This window comes from Amblyomma maculatum, chromosome 1 (genome assembly GCF_055883805.1).
Source record: "Amblyomma maculatum isolate TAMU_Amacu chromosome 1, ASM5588380v1, whole genome shotgun sequence".
Taxonomy (NCBI): domain Eukaryota; kingdom Metazoa; phylum Arthropoda; class Arachnida; order Ixodida; family Ixodidae; genus Amblyomma; species Amblyomma maculatum.
Window position 1 is genome coordinate 471865800 of NC_139344.1, and position 22194 is coordinate 471887993.

The following is a 22194-nucleotide window of genomic DNA, read 5'->3' on the forward strand; positions in this document are numbered from 1 at the left end:
TTAATAACGGAATGAACTAAAATCTACAACAAAATAAGAATAGAAACTAAGTGTTTACTTTTATAAGAACACACGCTTCGCATACTTATGAACACACATTCTGTGTAAAATCCTTCATTCACAACTGCATAGATGGGCAGACATTCCATTGTTTTAGAGACTGGTTAAACTGGCAGGTGTATCAGCTCTTAAAAACTTCCCTGGACAACCTTGTTTGCGTCTCCAAACCATAAGACACTGTGGGTCAGGATCTCGGAACTGGTTCCCTGGTTCTTGCTTTGCCTGTGCGTGTGTGGATACTATGTGTATGCTAGTTTTCATGCCACATCAACAGCCGAAGCTATCATGCACCAAATTCAAGGTTGGAAAAGCTTAATTTTTATGTTTGCTAATGTGTTCCAAGTTGTTGACAACATTCCCTTCTTTTAGGAATCTAACATCCCACTATAATAAGTCCAGTACTCCATTCTCTCCTAGGAGTAAGTTTAAGTGGATAGGAATTTCTTTCCCTCTCATCAAATACAGTGAGGTGTTTTCTCAGTTTTTCAAGCTTTTGGCATGAGTACAAAAAATGATTATTGTAACTACTTCACCACACAATTCATACAAGCCATTTCCTTATTTTATGAATATGAAATCGTGTCCAATGTGAAGGTGACTCTGCTAACATGGTCATTGTGTTGGCATAACCTCGACTGCGAAGGACTGGCTGCGCCAAGTGCAGTTTGTTGTTCACTTCAGTATCCCCGACTTTTCATTGATTTCCACTCCGTGTGGAAGGCTTACATTTTGCCTTGCATTGCTGAGCTCCTGCAGCACGTGTGTCGGCTCTTTTGTTACCGGCTATGCCAACACTGACCTTCCTTTTTCACTACTGCCATTGAAGCAAGCAGCCAAAATATAGTCCCTGGCCATGCCGCATATCCCTACTCCAGTACCTACAACTGACCGCCACGGTAACTGCTTTCACTTAAGGTAAACAATACAAACACTTAATACCCGTCACACTAGCAAATAGCAACAGCATCTAATGTCAATATTTAGCTACTAAATGGCTCGAGTGACATTCGTATTCAATCTCAAACCGATTGTATACTTGGCACACCAGATAAGCAGCAGAAACAAGCAACACGAAAAAATAATTTGCACACAAAGTTAAAATTCCTAATTCCTGAGTTTTGCTAAAAGATGTTAATGCTGATGTGAACCAGTTCGCATCGCAGTTTGTCGTGTATATCAACAGCAGCAGCCCTGCAATGCCTACGAACGCTGACCAGTTCTGTGTTGCTTGTCGATCACTTCTCCATTCGTACTTATCTTGGAAGTGTTTAAAGCTAACAAAGTCCTTAACTTTTTGGATGTCAACAGCATGTTCCACGTGTATCCATGTGTCTGCACTTTTGCATACATGCTCCACCATGTCAGCCGGAATTTATTGAATTTGTGGGAAACTTTAAGCTTACCCTCGATTTTAAAGGCTAAAGTGCATGGCCGAAAATATTTGACACTCATAACATCGTACAGAGAATTTGCAATCTGCTTTAAGGTGCTATGTAACGATTTCAGATGCCTGTTATGTGCAGTGATGCCCCTTAATAGTAGTAATCTTTTTTCATTGCATGTAAGAGACGTCATTTGCAAACAACATTATGTGTTACTGTGCAGCTCTGATAGAAGCTGAAAGACAGTCAATGCATCGAATACCATTCAATTCAAATGACACTCAATTATCCGTCAGTATAAAAGCCCCATTTCTAACAAAACGTGTGAGCACACGGTCATTGTTGCTAAAAGTTGATTGCTAAGTTTTGTTGATGATTTAATTAAAGACATCTCAGATTTGACGCCAGATAAGTCAACTTTCATATCGAGCTGGCCGACTATGCAACAGACAGAGCACAAAATGCAAGCAAGAAAAGAAAAAGCAAGATGAGGGTTTGCGCAACACTTGCAGTCTTGCAATGTGCCGGACCAGTCCAGCATGGGGCAACCGCTGATAAAGGCGTGCTGCTGTTTCTTGTTGCTGCTGCCTATCTGTGCCAGGCCGTGCATAGCATCTCTCCCTGCACACAGCCCTTCTTCCCTTGGTTTCACTTGCAAAGACCCAACTATGTTTTACATGTATCAGAAAACACATCAACAACAAAAAATATGCAAGCTGCAGGTTCTGTACACATTCATGGGCAATATGATGATGATGTCAACAAGCAAGAATTGGTGTCAGCTGCTAAGAAGATCATCTTATACCCAAATAATGATAGTATGACCGGAATACACACTAATGCATTTCCTTCTCAGATCTGTAGCTGGTATTTTAAGCACTACAACTATGAAAGAAGCCCAGTCTTCTATCAACAGGTATACATCACAACTCCCGAAGACGTTTATGTCATCTGTTGCTTTTCAAAGGATTTTCCAGGCTGCCATTATTTAGCCTATGACCTCATCAAACAAGCTGAAACTTAACAAGCAAGTGCTACCTGCACAGCACTTCAGCTACTTAAAGGTAAGGGTATATTTTCTGAAGATTTTCTAATTAACATTTCACGCAAAAATTTTGATACGCATTAAAACATTTGTGCCTAAATTTCCTCTGCAGCCTGACTAGCTGCCATGAAAGATACAAAAAATGTAAGGCAAGCACTACAAACAGTGGTCAGCTTATCCCTTCAAACTAGGATAAGATAACAAAGCACAGAGCCGTGCACACAAGCAACAGGGCTGTGATACTGAAGCAAAAGATAAATGACCTGAACTGATGCAGCCAGAAGCAGCACAAATTGATAATTGCAATTAAGATAACTCAGCTGTCTGTACATGCCAGTCTGCCTCAAACAAGATTAACCATGACTCACACACAAGAAGAAAAATAACAGCAACATGTGGGTGAATGGGGTAAACACTCTGTGGCCATGCAGCAGAAAGTACTGAGTGAGCCAGGAGCTTCAAAACGTCCCTTATTTCATGCAGTCATTACATGTAGTGACCATATGAAAGCCGCACATTTTGTTTAGAGCTGAACCGCACGGCGACCGGACACTGGATCTTGTTATTGTTCTTTTCCTGACCAGTGAACAATCACCGGAACATTGACGTGCACTACCACATTCTGAACGACTGCTGAAATTTACTTCAATATGTGGACTAATACAGCCAGAAAGGCGATTCCACATATCAAATACAGAGATCAATTATTCACGTACAACGAGCTCACTAAGCACTTTCATCTAGGCACACGAGCATTTCCCCTCCCGGATAAGAAATTAACCAACAGCCAGTCGATCACGTTACACTTGCTCCAAACGAACTCGTAACCCAACATGAAGCACATTGACCCAGACTATGACGGACATGTGTGTGAACGGTACAGTGACCGTGTAGACTTGAACCATATGCTGTGTGGTTGTGCATCGAGCGACACCTATGCCAAGAACGAGGAACATTGGGAAAAAGTGCCTCACTATACAATCAGCTTTGGGCTGTCCAGGACACCCACGTGGCAGCGAGAGCTTCGGGCTCTCTGTGCCAACGTGGAAGCTGCCCTCTACACCTAACGCCTAGCCAAGTATCCTTCAGGACTCCTACTGTGGGAATTAAAGTTTTACCAAACCAAAATAATAAGAAGTTTTCGCCACACTACCAGTAAAATCAGGGGAACACTTAAGCTTTTTAAGAACAGACACGATAAAGACATTTTCACCGCTTTTCATTCTGCAACTTTTTTAGATGGTTTGGCTTTGGGAAGGGAAGGCGCAGTATCTGTCTCAAATTTCAGTGGATGCATACTGCCGCGAAACCTTCAAAACTGTATTTGTTATTTTTTAACAGCCGCCGGCGTACGGCCTTATCACTGTGATTCTGGATCGCGTATCAATTCCGTATTCTTTGTTTGTAAATGCTCGATGTCGCGAGTCACACCTTTATCAGTTTCGTTGTAGCGCAAAATGCACCGAGATCTGTCTCGAAGGTTCCGGCCCCTCGTGTGTCTTTCTGCAATGTTCCAACCTGTGCTGGTAGCTGTTTGCGACGTTATCTAGATTTTTCTGAGCAGCCTTTAAATTGAGCGTCGACGAGTGCGACGGGCATTCTTTGTTAGACGATCAACGAGCACGTTTGTTGCTATCGCCGCCGCCGAGTTGCTTAGTTCTTTTGCGGGCGCAAGTCAGCCCAATAAAGAGTTAATTTCAGTACTATCAAGTCTGTGTCTTCTTTTGGTATCAACGACCTTGTCACCACTACGTGACAATACACTTACAATTAATGGCATCCAATCCCTATCACAAACTAGCCTTCAACTTGACTAGCAGATAGATGCTAAATGAGAAGCGAACTGGTATGGCACCACTCTAACCACTGCACGAAGAACGGTTGCATCGCAATTTTGATATGAAATCATGTGCGTATGTATTCCGACACATGTCTCTCAGGTCCGATTTGTGCGGCCTTTTCAATCGAATGAGCTGTATACACTACCGGATAGAAAAAAGCACCTGAGTGAAAACACATTCAATGGTGCTGCCAACAACTCACAGCTGTTAAAATTGTAATGGTGCATCTTCCCAATAAAGCACTACCAATCTGCAAATTGAGCTCAGTGTCCATCACACTGCTCTTTGGCACCTGTCGATTTCTGTTAGAACTTCCACCATTGTGTTTCAGTTTTAACTGTGATTACACTGGTAACAGGCAACCGCTACCACAGTGGTGCATTCGTAAAGCAATCCCAGTGTTGAGGTAAAATACATCTCACAACAACCTGAGAATAAATGAAGGCAGGCCAACTGGTATCTTGCGCAGTACAGAGCATGCAAATGCTTAACAGGCGATTTTCCCCTGCGAGTAGCTGATAAAGCTGCCCGAAATTAGAATGCTCAGTATAAACAGTCACTAACAAAATGGAATATGATGAAAACACATACTGTCTCGCTGCCCATCTGCTACTTCCCTGTTACCATTGTAACTTGACTTTCTTCAAAAGCATAAACTTTGAATAAGCAACCTCCCCACCCCCATGCAGGCTCTGTGGCATACCCATACAGAAACAAAACAACAAATCTAAAAAACACCAAAACAGAGCGACGTTTTATGAAGCACAAAATAGAGAAGGGGTGGCTCCAATGCTGAGAAGCTGTGCTTATATTACGAGCACCGGCCTTTGCGTTGCAAAGGTTAGATAAAGGTTTTATAAAGAAACAGAACGGAGCTGGCTTGACATCAGTTGACATTACAACCTGTTGAACAGAAACCTAATGTCTGCATCATGTGTCATATCATTTTCTTCCAATACAGCAGGGCCAGTGACAAAAGATTTAGCCTCTCCAACAAATGCATTTTTTTACATGGCATTTGAAACAAAAAGGCTTCCTCAATGCATTTAATAACGCCATACTCATAATCATGATGAATACAGCAGAATGACACTAGTGTAATACCTCACAAGGCAGATACTATTATCAAATATTGACACCAACAACTCGAGTTACACCACTGCCAGCATCTTTGCTTCCAGTGAATTCAATGAAACAAAACTTCTACTCTAAACAAGCATTGTTTTTATGTCTGCACATCAATTATACATACAAAACTTGCCAGTTCAAGTTATTCTTTCCCATGCTCTGCAAATCAACTGGCACTGATGGCTGTCCTGAAACCATTCATTCCTTAGAGGGTGCCCCTACAGTGACCTTCACCTTGCCTAGTGAAAACCTGAAATGCCCCTGGCTGTTGTTTAGCTTAAAGTGTGGATATTGCATTACTGTATGCTGCTGCAAGCAAGAAACTCAATGCCAAGTTCTGTTTCTACAGAGCATACATGAAATTAGCAGCTCATTAAACAAAACTAAACTTTACTGCCTTTTCACAAAGCCCAGGATGTCATGATGCATTACAGGCCTGAGAGCCTTGTGTTCCTCCACGACTAGGTAGACATGAAATGACTGCATAGCCACTTAGACTCTAGTACCATTTCTGATGGCATGCCTGGCAGAAAATTATGGTGGTCATAATATTGTGAACTCTAGCCACAGCAATGCTTGCTTATACATATACAAGCGCATATCTTCTCTGGCTGCTTTAAATAAACAGGTGAATTAACATGCAGGTAATAAACGAAAGTGGCAGGATGTGCCACAGATGGGCCATTAATGCCTAGAAAGATGCCCACACAGCAAGACCGCAGAACTGTGATTCTGGGAGTTTGATTTCTTTTTTCCCAGTCACAAAGCTTACGAAAAATGCCACTAAAGATTGAAATAATGTAATCCTTTTCCATTTCACGGTTGCCGAGTTAAAAAGTGGAACACCTCTGATTGTAGTTTAGCTTAAAGTGTGGACATTAGATCACTGTGTGCAGCTGCAAGTGAAAAACTCGACGCCGTTTTTCTTTTTTCGGCAAAAGAAATTCAGCAAGATCGCATCTAGGTAATTTGCTTCGTGCTATCAATCACAGAGGTCACTTCAGTGCGTTCCCTGTCACAGCCCGAAGGCTTCCCAAAGGCCATGCCAGCGACAGAGCATGGTCCCAGATAAAAGGTAGCTTTCTCCCCGAAAAAAACTAGGCCGTGGGAAGCATGGTCTTTGACGTAGAGCTTGACGTCTGCTTATCATCGAGTTCCGTCTCAACCTTGATGGACACAATCGCGCGACACGCCATAGGAAGCGCCTGCAGGCTTTCAGGCCGAAACTTGAACCAACCACGCAGCATGTTCCGCGGGGAGGGTATTCCCACGAAAGCAGTCACCGCAACGCGGAACCATGCCGTTCCCGTCGCCGCGACGCACGCCCTATCTTAGTTTTGCACCCGGCGATTCGTGCTGCTTGCCTGCAACACAGGACGCAACGGCGAGCTACCGCGACGTTCGCAGCACGGCGAGAGATGACTCACTTCATCGGACTCGGAAACGGCCGCTACTGCGCCCGTGCATGAGCAGTGAAACTGTGCGGTACAGCAACATACCCACACATGCGAGCGATCACTGGCCAGCTGTGAACTGTCCGAGATCATTCGCACAGTAGCGCGGGGGAGTTGCGGCGTAAACAAAACAGAAACAGCGGCGGCGACGCATAGCCACAGCTTGCGCAACGTGCGGGCGACGACGTCGCGGGGTTTCTCCCTGCCCCGGGCGCAAAAAGAAAAGCATGCGCAGCGTGACACGCACAACCGAGGGTTCGCCCCAATGTCTCCGGGCGTCCGCCGCACAGATCAGCGCCGAGCAAGCGCCGCTTCATTTCTCCGTGCTGGCGGCAGCGCGACTGACGGACCTGCGTGCAATACAAGGCAGCATGCGCGCGCGCGCGCGCGTGCATTAGGCTTATCGTGCTTACCTCGCGCACTGTGGAGGCAGCGACGGCACGACGGTGCGATCCTTCACCTCGTAGAAACTGTACGGAGGGGTGTCCTGTAGCGTCAGCGAAGAGGCCATTATTTCGTCGAAGTTTAAGTCGACACCCGACTCCTTGGAGAGCTGAGACATGAGCGACGCACTCGTCGTCAACGCGACACCATCCAAGGAGTGATCAAAGCGAAAGCGAGGTCCTACTCGAAACCGTTCAATCTCATCGCCTAGTCAGACTTCATCTGTTGCGACGTTTCTTTGGACGGCCCCTCGAGGCATTGAGAGCACTGAAATGCTTAGTACGACAGCAGGGGAGCCTTCCATTGAATGTCTGATGCAAGCCAAACAAAGAACTAAAGCGTCGGTGCTGCCGTCTGGCGAACAGTGCTTGTAGCCTTCCGCGTATACCAGGCGATAAAATTAAAACTTAGCCCCAAAAAATAAGTTGCTGGGAAATATAATTGCACATATTGCAAATTATTGACCGCTCTTAAATTACTGTGTATACAAAACCGTCGAAATTCAAAAATCAATGATAGTTTTGCTCGCCAGGGATGAAGAGTTTCTTTCAGACCAAACAGCGAACCAATCAGATTACGCGGCAGGCCTACTGTAGAAGCGGTAGTAGCTTCCTTGCTACTTATTTCTTAGTCCATACATTAGCAGCCCATCGGCCGCCGACGGCTTGGCGCCGTCAAGTGACGCAGGTTCGTACTATCGTACGAAAGGGCTGATTCGCTGCGCGTGCAGCGATTTCACTTTCGCGGCCGATGCCCCGGCGCGGCGTGTGCACTCCATTCAGCAAAGATCTTCTACTCCGTTCTGGTCGAATTCCTCAGGCAGCGGAGCAGTAACCTCACGTAAGTGTACCTTGAGTGGCGACGTAGTTCTAAGCGCGAAGTGCCCAACATCTGACGAAGGCAGCTTGTTGACGTTCGTTCCCACCGTTGTCTTCTGGTAGGATTGACGAACGACCACTGAACGACGCTTAAGTACAGCAGAGGGTCAACGTAAAGTTATGGAACGCACAACAAGGTGTAATAATAATAGCAATTTTTTTGAGACACAAATTAAGCTTCCAGCAGATCAGCGCGCCTGTTTTAGGCTCGAGCGGTTGTGCATTACAAGTGTGCTGTTTGTGTGCAAGTGACTATAATTAGCTAAAACGTTTGAAACGATTTCACACGGGACATTGAAGCGCGTGTACCATTTAAAGTTTAGAAATACACGGGGGTGTTCTTATAAGTCTATGGGCCAGCGATTGGTGTGTGAAGTAAGCAATTAGCGAGCTTTCACCCATTTGCTCCGTCAGAGAGGGTGCAGCTATTGACGCAAAAAGTGTAAATGAATAGCATTGTGGAAGGTTTTTGCTTTTGATAGGAGCGCGCCGGTGGCAATGGTCTTTACCGCATGTGGCAACTGCAGCACGGAGAACTACAGTGAAAGCACTTTCAGTATCTTTAGGTGAAAGCCTTACATGCCATGGCTCACGAGTGGCGTGGCAGAAAGTGGCAAGAGAAATTTATTAATGTGATTTCGTGTCACAGTTGAGACGCAGACGTTCTGGTACAGTGCCTTCTGGCGTCGTATCATTTCGCTTCCCATTTAATGAGGATTCGAACCGACGACATGTATTGTATGCCAGCAATTGTAAGTGTAGGTTTCAACCGAGAATTGAGACACTTATTGCGTTTTTCCTTTCATTAAAGCCGAGCCATCTAAAACCGCCTCTTTCTATTTTTCCGCTTTCACTCCCACATTCCTGCTTTCCCTCACCGCGAGGTTCAGGTGTCCACGGAAAAGGTGTGAAAGTGTCGTGTTTGCGCGCAGTCGATGTAGAGAAGACGTGTGTGCTACCGTTAACTTTGTTTATTCACCAGACAATAGGGTGCGACCAGCGTCGACCGAAGCGTAAGCAGAACTGGCCGGGCGAATAGGGTGAGGGAGCCCGCCGTGGGGGGCGTCCCGCTGAGCGCAGGCAGGCGGTGAGTCCTCCCGGCGAAGCGCGGAGATACGGAGCCTGCTCCAGTCACAACAGAACGGACGAGTACACAGCACTTCAAACACAACAGAAAGTTACTGCGCCTTGCCTTTCCTGTAAACTAACTATTGTTATTAAAAGCGTTTAACACTTTGCCAAAAACTGTTCCAGTCCTTCAGTGATAAACCATCAAGCAAGGACATGCCAAAGAACCGTGCAGGAGTAACTCGACGGATGGATGGAATATAGAGCGTCCCCTTTTAAACGGGGTGGTAGCAGTTGCTATCATGCTCATTTTCCCCCCTATATATTAATTATTGTTTTAGACATGGTTAATATCATTCTGTTGAATTTTTGTTTCTACATTACTAACATTATGTCACTTTTCTGCTTTTAAGCCACCAATCTTCCGATCGTTTTTTGCTAGCTTCCACAAGGGAAATCGTCTTCTCACGACAGCCTCCGATCTCGACTTCACGCTGATCACAGACCCGGAGACTCCAACCAAATGTGGCACTTCCACATGTCGAGACACCACACCGGACCTTACTTTTGTCCGGGGCCTAGAAAAATGTGCCTGGCACAACTCGGGAATAGACTTTGGCAGTGACCACTATATTCTCCGAATTGATGCAGAGATACCAGGTAAGAGGCAAAGGGAGTACAAACTTATCGATTGGGAAAAATTTCGTGCAATACGGGCGCAGCCACCCAACTCATCAGGAGCAACCACAAAGCAAACGATATCGAGCTGGACCGAGCAGCTCAAATCAGACATCGCAGCCTCGGAACGGACAATTACCACGGACGTTAAGGTAGAGAGGATGGACAATCGGCTAGCGAGTCTTCTCGAAGCCAAACATTCCATTCTAGCCAGGTGGACGGGTCAACGTAAGACTACGAAGGAAACTTGCCGAACTCAACAAGACCATTGAACAATACTGCATGGTTCTCTCCCGACAACAATGGAACGAAGTCTGTAACTCCCTCAACGGGCAAATACGCAGAGGAAGTGGGTGGGGACTCATAAAACACCTCCTCGACGAACACGGAACAAAGTCCAAAACTATGCAATGGATCAGGCTAAGTAAATTAGTACATCGCGAGAAGCAAACCAGTACCACCGAAGCCCTTCTGGATGACCTTGCCAAACGGTACTTACCGCTTAAATCGGGGCTACCCAGTACCTTAAAAAGGAAAAGCTATGACGGTGCCAAAAACTCAGAGCTAGATACGGACTTCACAGAAAGCGAAGTACGCTTCGCAATTCACGAACTCAACAGTAACTCTGCAGCCGGCCCCGATGGTATCACAAATCGGGCTTTCCGAAACTTAGAGGACGACTCAGTTACGTTCCTAACACAACAAATCAATGAAGTCTGGAAAACTGGCCAACTACCTGCAGAGTGGAAACATGCCAATACGGTCCTCATCCCAAAACCGGGCAAGCCGCTGGGCCTACCCAACCTAAGGCCGATCTCACTGACGTCCTGCCTAGGAAAGCTAGCCGAACATGTCATCCTGAATAGACTATCGGAATACGTAGAAGAAAAGGAGTACTTCCCTTACAATATTGTTACTTAGCTGTATTCGCTGTTTGTGATGAGGATGAAGAAGCGCAACAGACTCCGAGAAGACGACGACGCTGAGTGTTGTGAAATCGGTGCCCTCATCAACGTTAGTTGTGCGGACAGCTTTGGGACTGTAAATCTTCCACGTAACATCTCTTGGTGGAGGTGCGGGGTATGATTGGCTACAGGCCAGGTCTCTCAACGCAAGACGCTATGCTACGAATCAAGAAAAGTCTGTTGGATCGCCCACACGAGACACTAAGGCGCTACTGGGACTCGACGTGGAGCAAGCTTTTGAAAAAATCCAACATCAAGCCATTCTCAAAGTCATATCTGACCACAATCTCGGAATACGCTTCTACCACTACGTTAAGGCGTTTCTGGAGGATCGAACGGCCACTCTCCGGATAGGCGAGCACGTCTCGGAGAGCTTTAATCTGGGCGATAAAAGAACACCACAAGGCTCAGTACTTTCACCATTCTTATTTAACTTGGCGATGACAAAGCTTTCTCGCGCACTGGGTGAAATTGCTGATGTGGAGCACACCATATACGCAGACGATGTTACCATCTGGAGCACCGGTGGCAGCGATGTGGAATTGGAAGCGCGCATGCAAGAAGCCATCACGGTTACCGAGGCCCATCTTGCCCCAATGGGACTTCGCTGCTCTTCTAGAAAATCCGAGCTACTCATCTACCACCCCCTAAGACCAGGGCGCCTGTCCAACGACTGGCGCCGACACCACACACCATGCATCGAGTTACACGACAGGGATGGAAATCGCATACCTACGGTAGACAAAATACGAATTCTAGGATTAATCATCCAAAACAACGGGTCCAACTGGGCGATGCTTGACAGCATCTCGATCAAGATTGCAAACGCGATCCGGATGTTTCGGCGCATTATGAATAGGCGCAGGGGACTGAGCGAGGACAACGCTATTCAAATGGTCCATGCTTTTATTTTTTTATTATTTTATAAAAAATAATCACGTACGTGGCTGCAATGCTCATCTGGAAAAAGGAACATCAGAGAAGGCTTGAAGTACACATACGCCGAGCTTTCAAGACAGCGTTGGGACTCCCCGATAATGCCTCCACTGAACTATACTCTTACAGCTAGGAGTGCACAATGCCCTTGCCGAAATCATCGTGGCACAGCACACGGCACAGATTGCACGCCTATCAAGCATCAAAGCGGGCAGAGAGATTCTCGTCAAGCTCGGTCTGAACACCATAGTAGAAAGGGACAACGTCCTGCAGTTACCTAAAGTCGTGCGAGAAGCAATCAAAGTGTCCCCCTTCCCAAGAAACGTACACCCGATCCACAATCAAGAAAGAAGGCTCGCCCGCGCCAAAGCCCTCGCTGCGGACGCGGCACAGTTTCCCGACCAGACAGCTTTCGTGGATGCAGCGTACATACCGGGGAAGCATGCCTACTCGGTAGCAGTAGTCGACGGACACGGGCGTACGCGCAACTCACTCACACTTTACACCAAGAAGCCAGAAGTAGCTGAACAAGCAGCGATAGCACTAGCTCTAAAAGACTCGAACTTCACAACTGTATACAGCGACTCTAGAGCAGCCACTCGAGCTTTCGCCAAGGGCGGGATAAGCAAGACGACGCTACAGATCTTAGGCGGAAGTAACATCACCGATCACTCCATCGTATGGCTCCCGGCACACATGGGCAGCTTAGGGGGCGGCCTGCAGAATCTCAATGAGATCGCACACGAGGCGGCGCGAGGACTCATCGACCGTGTCCCTACGGTTTCCCCTGCTACTCCACACATCGAGTACAGAGATCAATTATTCACGTACAACGAGCTCACTAAGCACCTGGATAAGAAATTAACTCGCAGCCAATCAGTCACGTTACGCTTGCTCCAAACAAACTCATACCCCAACCCCTGGCGCATGAAGCACATCGACCCAGACTACGACGGACATGTGTGTGAAAGGTGCAGTGACCGTGTAGACTTAAACCATGTGCTGTGGGATTGTGCATCGAGCGACGTCTACGCCAAGAACAAGGAACATTGGGACAAAGTGTTAAAAAGTGCTTCACTACATGATCAGCTTCGGGCTGTCCAGGAGGCCCGCGCGGCGGCGGAGAGCTTCGGGCTCTCTGTGCCGACGTGGGAGCTGCCCTCTACACCTGGCGCCTAGCCGAGTGTCCTTCAGGACCCCTACTGTGGGAAATAAAGTTTTGCCAAACCAACCGCAAGTTCATTCACCCGGCCACTGGTATCTCTAAACCCCAGAGCTTCAAGAAGAGTGACTATCTCTCTCACTCCTTCGCGGATACGTAAAATACGCCGTAGCGTACGAATAACATCATGGCACTCTGTACGCACAGACAATCGCTTATTTGATTTCACCCCATCATCAGCATTGTCTACTCTCTCTACTGTTCTTGCGTCGATTACCACTACTGTAAATGAAGACGAGCCAAACCCGGACTTCCACCTCCTGAATCTTTGGGTTCATGCGTCGCCAGGCAGGTCATTATGCTGCTCGTAACCCCGATGACTCATCGGCTATCCCCACTCTTCACCGGACTACCGCGCGTGCGAGGCGGTATGAAAAGTGTCTAGGAAGGCAACGTTGGGCTTCATGGTGTGAGCGCCTGTCCTCCAAGCAGAGTAATCGACAACTTTGGAGAGTGTTTCACGCCATGGAGCGCTCTCCTCAAGTTTCTGATTGCACAGAGAGCATTCGCCTTGCGATGAATGTAGATGAGGACACATTTGCAAAACAGGCGGCCAGACAGTTTTTTTCCACACTATGATTCCACCTCAACTTCTCCACCTTGCTTACCGGTTACCGAACCCCCCGATGCGATTACTTCTGACCTAACCATGGCAGACCTGCTGGCCTCTATTGAATGCCTCAAATCTAACTCTGCTCCCGGGCACGACGGCATACCTAACTCCTTATTCCGCAACTTGGAAGGGACTGCTTTGCAGGCCCTGTTTGATGCATTCAATGACGTGTGGCATTCTGGCGTCATGCCGGACGAGTGGAAGCATTCTATTGTTGTTCCAATACCGAAGTCAGGTCATCCTCCAGTATCTCTCTCGGCCCTTCGTCCAATTTCCTTGACGCCAACAATCTGCAAACTTTACGAAAACATTCTCGCCACTCGCTTATCGTGGTGGTTGGAATCCCATGATTGTTATCCAGGATCCCAAATTGGCTTCCGCCCGCAAATAGGAACGGAGGACGGTCTTGCTACTTTGGCTGCTGACGTGCTTCACCACTCTCCGCACAGTCATCTTGTTAGAACTGTGATCGCTACAAATATAACAAAGGCATATGATAACATCCTTCACTCAGCCATTCTTGCCTCCCTACAAACTCTTCGTCTTCTTCACAGGTTTCTCCTCGCCATTCACGCCTTTCTAACAAATAGAACATTCTGTGTGCGTGTCCATGGAAAGCCCTTTGGTCACTTTCCCTCGAACAGAGGAGTGCCCCAGAGCTCTGTTCTTGCCCCTACATTATTTAATGTCGCCTTCATTCCACTTGTTCGAGCCCTAGAGGTCATCCCTTCTATACGCGTGCTTGCGTATGCTGATGATATAACCTTATGGTGCTGCCACCCAGATACATCTGTCCATCAGGTGGCCCTCCAGCATGCGTTGGATGTATTGACATTTCGCCTCCCTCCTTTGGGCCTAACTCTTTCGCATACAAAATCCTGTTTCATTCGCATTGGAAATAAAGCTGGCTTACGGAAAGCTCCCACTATAAATTTTATGATAGATAATACCTCAATTCCTCAGGTACGAACCGTTCGCATTCTTGGTCTTCTTCATTCCTCTGGGACTGGCACTCCGCGGCTGACAGCCATCCGTAAGACCGCTCACGCTAGGTCTCATTCGTCGCATAGCTATGCGCTCTGGCGGCGCGCGTGCTCGCACGGCCCGCCAGCTTGTTCGCTCTGTCCTCCAGCCGCGTATAATCTACCAGGCACAGTTTCAACGTCTCACCCGCAGACAGTGGGACTCCCTTGAGGCCATCAATCGTGAGGCTATGCGTGCAATAACATATCTTCCCCGCCTAACACCCATACAAATACTTCAGGAGTATGCCCAGCTAAATACACTCACTGAACTCGTTGATCAGCGGATGGCAAACAGAGCTCGCAAACAGTCTTTTCAACTACATCATTAAAAGACACTACCTCCATGGTCTTACTGCCAGCTCACGGACAATCGCCCCACTGCTTCCCCGTCGGTATCATCTGCACATCTGCCTGAAGGGTGCATATTATATACCGATGCATCACATACTGCAGAGCGAGGAGTTTCTTCTGTGTATAGTCCCTCTCATCCGCATCTCAACACTCACGTGACATATACCGCGGATACGTGCACCCCTCTGGCACTGGAACTTCAAGCAATTTACAATGCCATACATTCCCTTCCACCAGTTCCTACATTCAATGCAGTTCATCTTTACACAGACTCTCTCACTGCCCTTAAAAGCCGTTCGATGCACATTCCAAATAACACAGCCCATACATTTGCTCTGTTCAAAGTACCCATATCCTGTGCGCATACACTGGATTCGCGACCATGCTCGCGATCCACATAATATTCAAGTGGATGCTATGACGCATATAAACACATCAGGCGATCCACCACCTTCCCCTCTTCCCCCAGATCCGTTCCTGTCTCACGTTTCCGATTCACAAGTTCTGCGCCAGCGAACACGCGCTCTCATTCCTCCGTGTTCGCACCCTTTCCCCCGTAGTCTTACTCGGCAGGAGGAGGTGACAGTGCGCCGGATCCGGGCAGGGGCGGCTCTGACCCCATCTGTTCGACATCGATGGCGGGAAAAAGATCTACCAGTGACTGACAGGTGCCCTCACTGTGACACTCCACCTGACGTCTGCGATGTGCATCACTTGTTGTGGACGTGTCCATCAACGACTCACATTAGGCAACGGATAATCATGAAGGTGGGCCTGCGGTGGAATCGCGATAGTGATTATGAGAAATGGACAATTGACAATCGCTATACTGCCAACCTTCTCGATTTTATAAGCGCAACTGGACTTCACTCCTTCTTTTAACTTTCTATCTCCTGCATCCCATTCCCCCTTTCTCAACTTATGCCTTGTGGCAAACTCTTCGAAAAAAAAAAGAGTGACTGCGCCTTCATCGACTTCCGGGTGGAGGATCCAAGCCAAGCCGAGCGAGAAAGACGTGCTTCGCATACGCTCAGCTATAAAGCTGTTTTCCAGCGTTCATCTGCGCCTACGAGCCGAAAACCCCCACAAAGATCCTGGTCATCACTCCGTGCAAAAGTTGAGTCCGGCCATTCGGTGGATTATTTCCGTTTTCATCGGAATTTCACTTTCAAGATGGAAGCGTTAGCTAGGCCTAATTCTCAGATCTAGCGTCCATACCCTACCCCACGTCGACGGACGCCGGCCCCTGTGGCGGCCCTCAGACTACCACGATGGAAAGCGCTGTGGACGGAGAAGATATTGACCCCACAAAATTCGAGCACGGTGAGTAATAAGGGAGTAATTACTCATTTTCATCCACCCAAGCGCAGCCATACGGCTACAAAGGAAAGCTATACAGCTTTCTCAGAAACTTCGTAGTTAAAGAAAAATTCGTCCTGATTCGGGAACCGAACCCGGCACCACCGCCTTTCCGGGGCAGTCGCTCTACCGACTGAGCTAACCAGGACGGTCAGCAGATCAGACGGTAGGGCGAGAGCGAATTGATCTATAACTCGAAGGGGGAATGGTGTTTGTCAAATATTTAGGGGAATCCCCCAAGGTTGAGTAGATTTGTAATAAGGGAGTAATTCATCATCACCATCATCATCATCATCAGCCTGATTATACCCACTGCAGGGCGAAGGCCTCTCCCATATTTCTCCACTTAACCCGGTTCTGTGCTAGCTGCATCCACTTGACCCCTGCGAACTTCGTAATCTCATCCGCCCACCTAACTTTCTGCCGCCCCCTGCTACGCTTTCCTTCCCTTGGAATCCAGTTTGTTACCCTCAGCGACCATCGGTTATCCTCTCTTCGCACTACATGTCCTGCCCATGTCCATTTCTTCTTCTTAATTTCTACTAGAATGTTGGTAACTTGAGTTATTTCTCTGACCCACTCTGCACGCTTTCTATCTCTTAATGTTACCCCTACCATTTTTCGTTCCATAGCCCTCTGGGTTGTCCTCAACTTAAGTAGAACTCTCTTGGTTAGCCTCCACGTTTCAGCCCCATAGGTGAGTACAGGCAAGATGCAACTGTTGTATACTTTCCTCTTGAGCGATACCGGTAAGCTGCTAGTCATAGTCATAATAAGGGAGTAATTACTCATTTTCATCCACCCAAGCGCAGCCATACGGCTACAAAGGAAAGCTATACAGCTTTCTCAGAAACTTCGTAGTTAAAGAAAAATTCGTCCTGATCCGGGAATCGAACCCGGCACCACCGCCTTTCCGGGGCAGTCGCTCTAACGACTGAGCTAACCAGGACGGTCAGCAGATCAGACGGTAGGGCGAGAGCGAATTGATCTATAACTCGAAGGGGGAATGGTGTTTGTCAAATATTTAGGAGAATCCCCCAAGGTGGAGTAGATTTGTAATAAGGGAGTAATTACTCATTTTCATCCAATCAAGCGCAGCCATACGGCTACAAAGGAAAGCTATACAGCTTTCTCAGAAACTTCGTAGTTAAAGAAAAATTCGTCCTGATTCCCCTAAGGGCTGCGGAGCTTGCAGCATTCTTGGTAGAAAACTCGAAAACACGAGTGAAGACTATGTAATGATTGAATTAATCCGAAACACAAAGGGAGACAACAGTCTCTTTATTCTGAATACGTACAACTCGCCCGAAAGCTGAGGGGCAGGGCTGGCAGATCTTTTACGGAAAGCCATAAGACTAGCTGACAGGAAAGTGCTAATAATCACTGGGGACTTCAATGCCCCGCATCCGGCATAGGGATACAGGATGACCTCCCCCAAAGGAAACAAACTATGGATGGAAATTCAACACTTAAGAGTAACAATACTAAACAACCCGCAAGACCCCACATGGATAGGCAACAGCATCAGTGTAGGCACGTCTCCAGACTTTACGTTGGGCAGAGACCTAGAGGGCGAGAAGTGGTCAAAAACAGGACACACCTTAGGTAGTGATCACCATATTGAGATTGAAATACATACCAGACCGTTGATGGGGATGCTGCAGAAAATGAAGCTGACAGACTGGGATACTCTTAGGGACAGAACCGCTCCGAGGGAGATCGCGAATCTAAATCAATGGGTAGAACGAAGTGATGTATACACACACACTAGATGGATCCCAACCGTCGGGAATGACATTACAGATTCGAGGTTGGCCCACTGGTGAGAAGGCCACGAGAGCCTTACGAAAAGATGGAAAAAGCAGAGGTGCAATAGAAGGCTGAAGAAGAGAATATCTACACTTGAATGACAGATAGAAATAATAATATAAATAATAAAACGACAGATAGAAGAATACGCGTACGAACTTCAGAGTCAACACTGGGGGCAGATTTGCGATGAATTGAATGGGAAGTGTGGGTGTAAAAACATGTGGAAACTTCTTCGCCACTTGCTAGATCCAGGACAAACTAAGACAGCCGCTCAAGGACAGCTGAAAAGATTGGTTCATAAATACCAGGGCACAGCTGAAGATCTCATAGAGGAACTGAAGAGCAGATACCTTAACACGGCCAAAGGGGGTTCATCTGCACCGTATCGAGGACCGGAGCACACAGAGCTAGATAGGGACATATCAGTAGCGAAGGTATGGAGAACAATGGTTGGTTTGGTTTGTGGAGTTTAACGTCCCAAAGCAACTCAGGCTATGAGAGACACCGTAGTGGAGGACACCGGAAATTTCGACGACCTGGGGTTCTTTAACGTGCACTGACATCGCACAGCACACGGGCGCCTTGCTTGAACAATGAATCAGCTAAGGACCACATCAGCAGCGGGAGCAGATGGGGTCAGCAATAAAATGTTTGGGAAACCTAGATTTAGTATCAGTCACGGCACTCACAGAATTTCTTAATGGGGTATGCAAACGAGGTAGAATGCCTTCAGAGTGGAAACATGCTAAAGTGGTCTACATTCCGAAGCCTGGGAAGAAATTTGAAGTATAGGCCACCTCAGGCCGATATCGCTAACATCGTGCCTAGGGAAGCTGATGGAGCATGTTATACTAAACAGACTTCAGGAGTATGCAGAGGAAAGGGAGGTATCTTCGGAAACAATGCTAGGTTTCAGGGGCAAGATGTCCACGCAGGATGTAATATGATTCAACTCAAAGCGGACATAATTGATGCGCCCAATAAAGGGGGCACAAAAACTGTACTTGGTCTTGATCTACTACAGAAAGCCTTTGATAATGTCAAACACGAAGCCATATTAAATAATTTGGAGGAAATTGCCCCCGGCAAGATGATTTACGATTACGCTAGGGATTTTCTAACCGAAATAACAGCAGAAATAAGCCTTGGAGACATCAGGTCTGAAACAATTAAGCTTGGAGACAAGGGCATCCCACAGGGCTCAGTTCCTTCCCCTTTCTTCTTCAACCTAGCGTTAAAGAACCTTCCACCATTACTGAAAACTGTGAAAGGGGTGAAACATACGTTATATGCTGATGATGTCACGTTATGGACATGCACAGGCAACGATGGGGAAAGAGAAAAAAATCTTTAACAGGCAATCGACATTGTTGAAGAATATGCGGAATGGGGTAGGGCAATATCAACGCTGAAGACATTTCGGTGGAATTAAACGCCACACCGTTAACCAGAGTGGACAAAATCAGGGTCTTGGGACTGATAATCCATGACAATGGAAAGAACACAGAAAAAGACGCGGAGTCAAAGAGAAATATTTGTGCCGAATTGTTCAGGCTTTTGTGATAAGCAGATTAGTGTACACCATCCCCTACCTCAAGCTAGGGGCGGCGGAAAAGAACAAAATTGAAACAATCATAAGGCAGGCATATAAAGCAGCACTGGGGCTACCCCACTGCACCCCTACGGAAATACTCCTTAAACTGGGGATCTACAATAACACCATGGAACTATGCGAGGTACATATAATAACATAGCTAAAGAGGCTCGCTACAACATCCACGGGATGGAAAATCCTGGGTAAATTAGGACTACAATATAGAATCCCTTAAATAAATGCACAATTAAAACTGCCGACTGAAGTAAGGAACGTACTCACTATTAAACCGTTACCAAAAAACATGCACCCTGCTTTTCATGAAAGCAGGAGAAAAGCAAGAGCAAAGGCCCTTGAGGCCAAGTTAGGAGGCTCTGAATACACTGTATATAACTCTTTTGCTATCGTGGGCGTGAACAACTCGGGTAAAACATTAATGGCAGGTTCAATAAAAACAAACAACTCAGGGACAGCGGAGGAGGCGGCTATCGCCATGGCGATGGTCAGCACCAAAGTGGTTACCATAATTAGCGACTCCAAATCTGCTATAAATTTTGCGAAGGGCATGATCTCCGAAGAGACAGAGTGAATTTTAAGATATAAAGACTGGAACCAAAAATAGGTGGAATTAATATGGGTGCCGGCACACTCGGGGAACAAAGGAAACGAGTTGGCTCACGGTATAGCTCAAGGTTATGTCAGCAGAGCAGTGAGTCAGGCTGATTTTCCCAATTTCTCGTAAAATGCACTTATTTCATTTCATGACTACACTAATCACTTTAAACTAGAAAGGCGGATATATCCTCCACCAGACAAGAAACTAGACAAAAGGCAGGAAGTAATCTGGCGTCGACTCCAGACGCGTGCCTTCTTCAGCCCATATAAATTAGCGCACATGCACCCAGCACAATAAAATCCAAATTGTAAACACTGCGGCGAAATAGCAGGATACGATCATATATTATGGAGCTGCAAAAACGCGCCGCCACCAGCGGACCTACTAGCAGTCCCTTCTTTAGAGCGGTGGGAGGCTATACTGGTCAGCTCAGACCCGTTGACGCATTGCAAGTTCGGACAACTGAGTGGGCTCAAAAGGTCGCCGAGAGCAACGGACTTGAGGTCATCTAAGTGTAGTGCCCACAAATCGCTCATTGCTGACAATGTTTTCCAATCCAATCCAACCGAGTATAATATGGTCAATTGTTTCTGTGGAGTTACCATATACTGCACATGCGTCATCTTCATTGTTAAATTTCTTTTTGTAGCGGCCTGTTCTAAGGCACCCTGATCTAGCTTCAAAAGGTAGGGCACTGCCTCCTGAGTTATCAAAGAAAGCTTCCTTCCTGATCTGCCTTTTCCACTTTCGGTATAGTTCCACGCTGTTTCTTTTCCATTGAATTTATCCAATTTTTACTTTTTGTGTTTTTCATCTGTTGCTTAACGCTCTTTATTTCTTCGTCCTTGTCACCAGCATTCTTACTGGTTAGTTTCCTAGTCCTTTTCCTCCATTATGAGTCAGCCCTTTTTAGATACAGGTATTTAAATACTTTAGCTGCCCATCTGTTACTGTCCAATTTCCTCAGGCGTTCCTCATATATTTTACTCTGAGCTTCCCGTACTTCAAAAGATGCTCAGCCCATATCTCCCTGAACTCGCGACGCGCGCGCCCCTCGCGGCGGGAAGGAGCAGAATGTTTATTTGGGCAAGTTGGTAGACGTTCATAATTGTAAAACAGCGCGAACAACGGTAGACAAGAACGAGAAAGACACAGGACGAGCGCTGCCTCTCAACTAAGTTTTTAATGCCAAAACTTGGCGCCTTTAAAAGGAAAGACAGTACATTCTATGTCACACTGAAGTCGATAAAACCAAATCAAGAGACAGAGACACGTGCGACACTCAAAGGTCACCAATTAAAGCTGTCTCTGTCATTTAGAGTGACAGATGATTTGCTTATACATTTTGAGTCTTGATTGATATGGAAGGCTTCCATTATTTCCCGCGTTGTCTGATCGCAGTGCTTGTAAAGTATATCTGTTCTTCGCCATAAGGCGGTGCAAATTTCCTTCTTTTTCATTGTTTCACACTTCTTGCAGTGGCTTACCAGGTAAGATAGTTCCTTGTTACTGTCTAGATTATTTTTGTGCTCAAGCAACCTTTTATTTATGCAGCTTCCCGTCTGCCCAATGTGCCGGGCTCCGCAGGAGAGGGGAATCCTGTAAACCACTCCTTTGTGTCAGGTGACGAAGATCCAGACCGGGCAGATGTAGTTTCTGGCTTGTAGCCGCCTCCAAATGCACGCCTCATTGTTAGAGAGAGACCAATCCGGGGGTGGGTAGC

At 46.8% G+C, this 22194-nt stretch overlaps 1 protein-coding gene across 2 annotated transcripts in view; it reads right to left on the bottom strand.

Moving 5' to 3' along the window:
- Mitf (transcription factor Mitf) overlaps nt 1-7682 on the bottom strand; it is a 185159-nt gene extending 177477 nt beyond the window's left edge. For both annotated transcript variants that reach the window (XR_014707765.1, XM_084605446.1), the window contains exon 1: nt 7324-7682. Coding sequence is in view for 1 of the 2 variants with exons in the window: in XM_084605446.1 (XP_084461572.1) it covers nt 7324-7472 (149 nt within the window). In the remaining variant the exon portion in view is untranslated. The remainder of the gene's footprint in view (nt 1-7323) is intronic.
- Nucleotides 7683-22194: the final 14512 nt, after the last annotated feature.